This window comes from Felis catus, chromosome C1, assembly GCF_018350175.1.
Source record: "Felis catus isolate Fca126 chromosome C1, F.catus_Fca126_mat1.0, whole genome shotgun sequence".
Taxonomy (NCBI): Eukaryota; Metazoa; Chordata; class Mammalia; order Carnivora; family Felidae; genus Felis; species Felis catus.
The window spans coordinates 107,444,473-107,447,109 of record NC_058375.1 but is presented as its reverse complement, the minus strand read 5'-3'; the positions used below and the strand labels follow the sequence as shown (position 1 = coordinate 107,447,109).

The window sequence follows — 2,637 nt, the reverse complement described above, 5'->3', positions numbered from 1 at the left end:
GGAAACACTTGTGAACAAATTAATTTCTGTGAGGGCACTGAGCAGAAAACAATCTTTCCTGCTTTTTACAGATGAGGAAACTGAAGCTGAGACAGTTTAAGTAATTGTTTTCAGGGTCATACAAATCAGAAAGAGCTAGAAGTGAGTTTAAAATCAGTAAAAGAGAATCATTTGATGTACCCATTCCGCAAGACACATTTTGGGCAAAACTGAACTCAGTGATGGGAAAGCTTGACTCTAATAAATATTTCAATAGGAATGGAAAGGAACATTCATGTGGTGCAGTGGACAGAAGAGATTACAAACACAAAGCACAAACAAAAGTAATGCGGTCTCGACCATGACACGTGTGCTTTATTGGAGAAGCAAACAAATAGAGATACCAAAAGGCTCACAGGGGAGGGATCACCACCCAGATCACAGACAGACAGATGGCAAAGTGCAATTAGGCCACGACCCCACTGCTCATCTTCCCACAATGTGGTATCAGCTTCGGGAACCCATCCTTTTCTCTGTCTGCTGTCAATCCAGGTGGCAAGTCAGAGAACATGCATTCTGTGCTCGTGGCTGAAGGGAAGGGGATGGAGTCTTGAGACATCCACAGGAGACCCTGTGTCTTGTTGTTTCATGGTCATAATGCATCCTGCTGCTGTTACTTGCTCTTGGGTGGGCACTTCTGTTGGCAGGGGGGGCACGGTTGCACAGGAGGGCACTTCTGCTGGCAGGGTGGAGGTGGGCACTTCACAGGTGGGCATGGAGGAGGGGGACATGGATCTGGACACTTTGGGGGTGGGCAAGGCTCAGGGCACACAGGAGGTGGCTGGCAGGGCTGCTTGCACTGCTGCTGTTGATAGGACATCGTTCCTGGACAGCAAGGAGCCTGAGATGCAAACAGACAACAGCATTCCTAACACAGGCAGTCCTGTTGGCAGAACAATGAGCCATGGACCCTGCAGCCTGCAAGGACCCTCTGTTCCCTAACACTGTCTGTATGATTCTGTGTGGCTCCTTCACCCTTCCCTTTGAGCACCTCTTACCCTAGCTCTTTGGTCTTTTCTGGTTAATGTTTCTGTCTATCACTTTGTACAGACACGATTGCCTGTGTGCTGTGTGAATACAAACATCATGTGGAGACAAAGAACCCAGATACGAAACTTCTAGCCAATCCCCAAACAGACCTCTACCGATAGCTTTCTGAGCCCTGGTTGCTGGTCTCACTGATGTGACTGGGGTTCTGAGCCCTGGGCTTCGAGGAGGACTGCCCAGACTCCCACCCAGCACTCAAAGGGACCGAGAGCCCTGAGAGGGATGCACTTGGAACGTGCGTGGTATAGGCCACAGGACAACACCTCGTCTCTCTTGTTGTCAGTCAGTTTAGGATTGTACCTCTGACTCCATTTCTGTCATGACCTTCACGGTCACCTTCCAAATACCCCCCAGACCTCCTTATTGTCTCTTCCCCATGCACGGACTTTAATTGGCTAAAATAAACAGTCACTTGTTCTCCCAGATTAAATCCTCACACTATTCAAATGCCAAAAAAAGATCTCTAAGGCCTGTACTCACCAGAGGCTTCAAAGGAGATGTATGCCTCAGTGTCTCCAGAAGATAACACCAGTGTGGTGGAGAGTCCTTTTATAAGGGCCAGGCGGGCCCAGGCAGGTGACAGTCCAGGACTGGGATGACGCACTTATTTCCCAACCAAATTATCATCTGCATGCAACCTCAGAAATGACTTGCCACACTAATGTGGATATCACCAAACTTCCTTGTCCAGGATCTTCCTCACCCTCATTGGGGAAGGCTCAGTGATTCACTTTGGACCTTGTCTCACCCTCCCCATGCCAGTGTCATGTGGCAACTAGGGAACATGAGATATTCTTTGACAGCCGTGATGCACTTCCATAGTTAGAGGTGGTGCCTGCCCTACTCCCTGGCTCCCCGAGCACCTTAACTGTAAAACTTACTGCCCCATTCAGTTTCACCTGTCCAGCATCCAGCTTTGTTCCCTTTGATAGTAGAGTAGACAGTAGGGTGAGCTGACCCTTCCTTGTCCAGGACCTTAACCCTCGCTCACAGTTTTCCTTTACAACTAACCCTTTTGACCATGTCCTACTGGTCTCCAGGCTCTTCTCGACAACTAATTGGCTTGAAGAGACCACAGTCTTGTCTTGGTTCCTAGGTGCTGATAGCCCTAGGCTGGGCATGTTGTTACATGGCTCCATTAATGGCCTTGAACAGGACAGCACAACCCCTGTTTTCTAGACCACTGGCTCGGCCCCTCCCAAAGTCTCCACACTTGCAGATTTACACACTGATGTGATGTGCTCTCTGTGGTCCTCATCAGTGGGGTGGGGGGAGGGGTACTTGTGGTCCACTAGACACCCAAACTCATATTCTCTCACTTCTTCAAAACTGACTCAGTGCCTGAGCTGCCCCCATTTCGCAGCTTTTTCCTTCATGCTCCCCAAACAGCATGTGTTGCTTCCTTCTGCAAAAGTTAACTTGCCTACTCTCTATTAGGCTCTCTGTTCTGAACTGGCATTTAGAGGGACTTCTAGACATAGTACATTCAAGAAAGGAAGCTCCATAAGCTATTTACCCTACCATTCAATTCATGGGTGTTGTTACCTAGAT

General features: G+C 48.7%; 1 protein-coding gene across 1 annotated transcript; it reads right to left on the bottom strand.

Annotated features, from left to right (window-relative positions):
- Nucleotides 1-327: 327 nt before the first annotated feature.
- On the bottom strand, nt 328-1,687 carry LOC123379375 (small proline-rich protein 2G-like). The gene is made up of 2 exons (XM_045034857.1): nt 1,567-1,687; nt 328-880 (listed from the first exon to the last, which is right to left on the bottom strand). Exon 2 carries the CDS (start codon nt 857-859, stop codon nt 653-655), a length of 207 nt encoding a protein of 68 aa, XP_044890792.1. The 5' UTR covers nt 860-880; nt 1,567-1,687; the 3' UTR covers nt 328-652.
- Nucleotides 1,688-2,637: the final 950 nt, after the last annotated feature.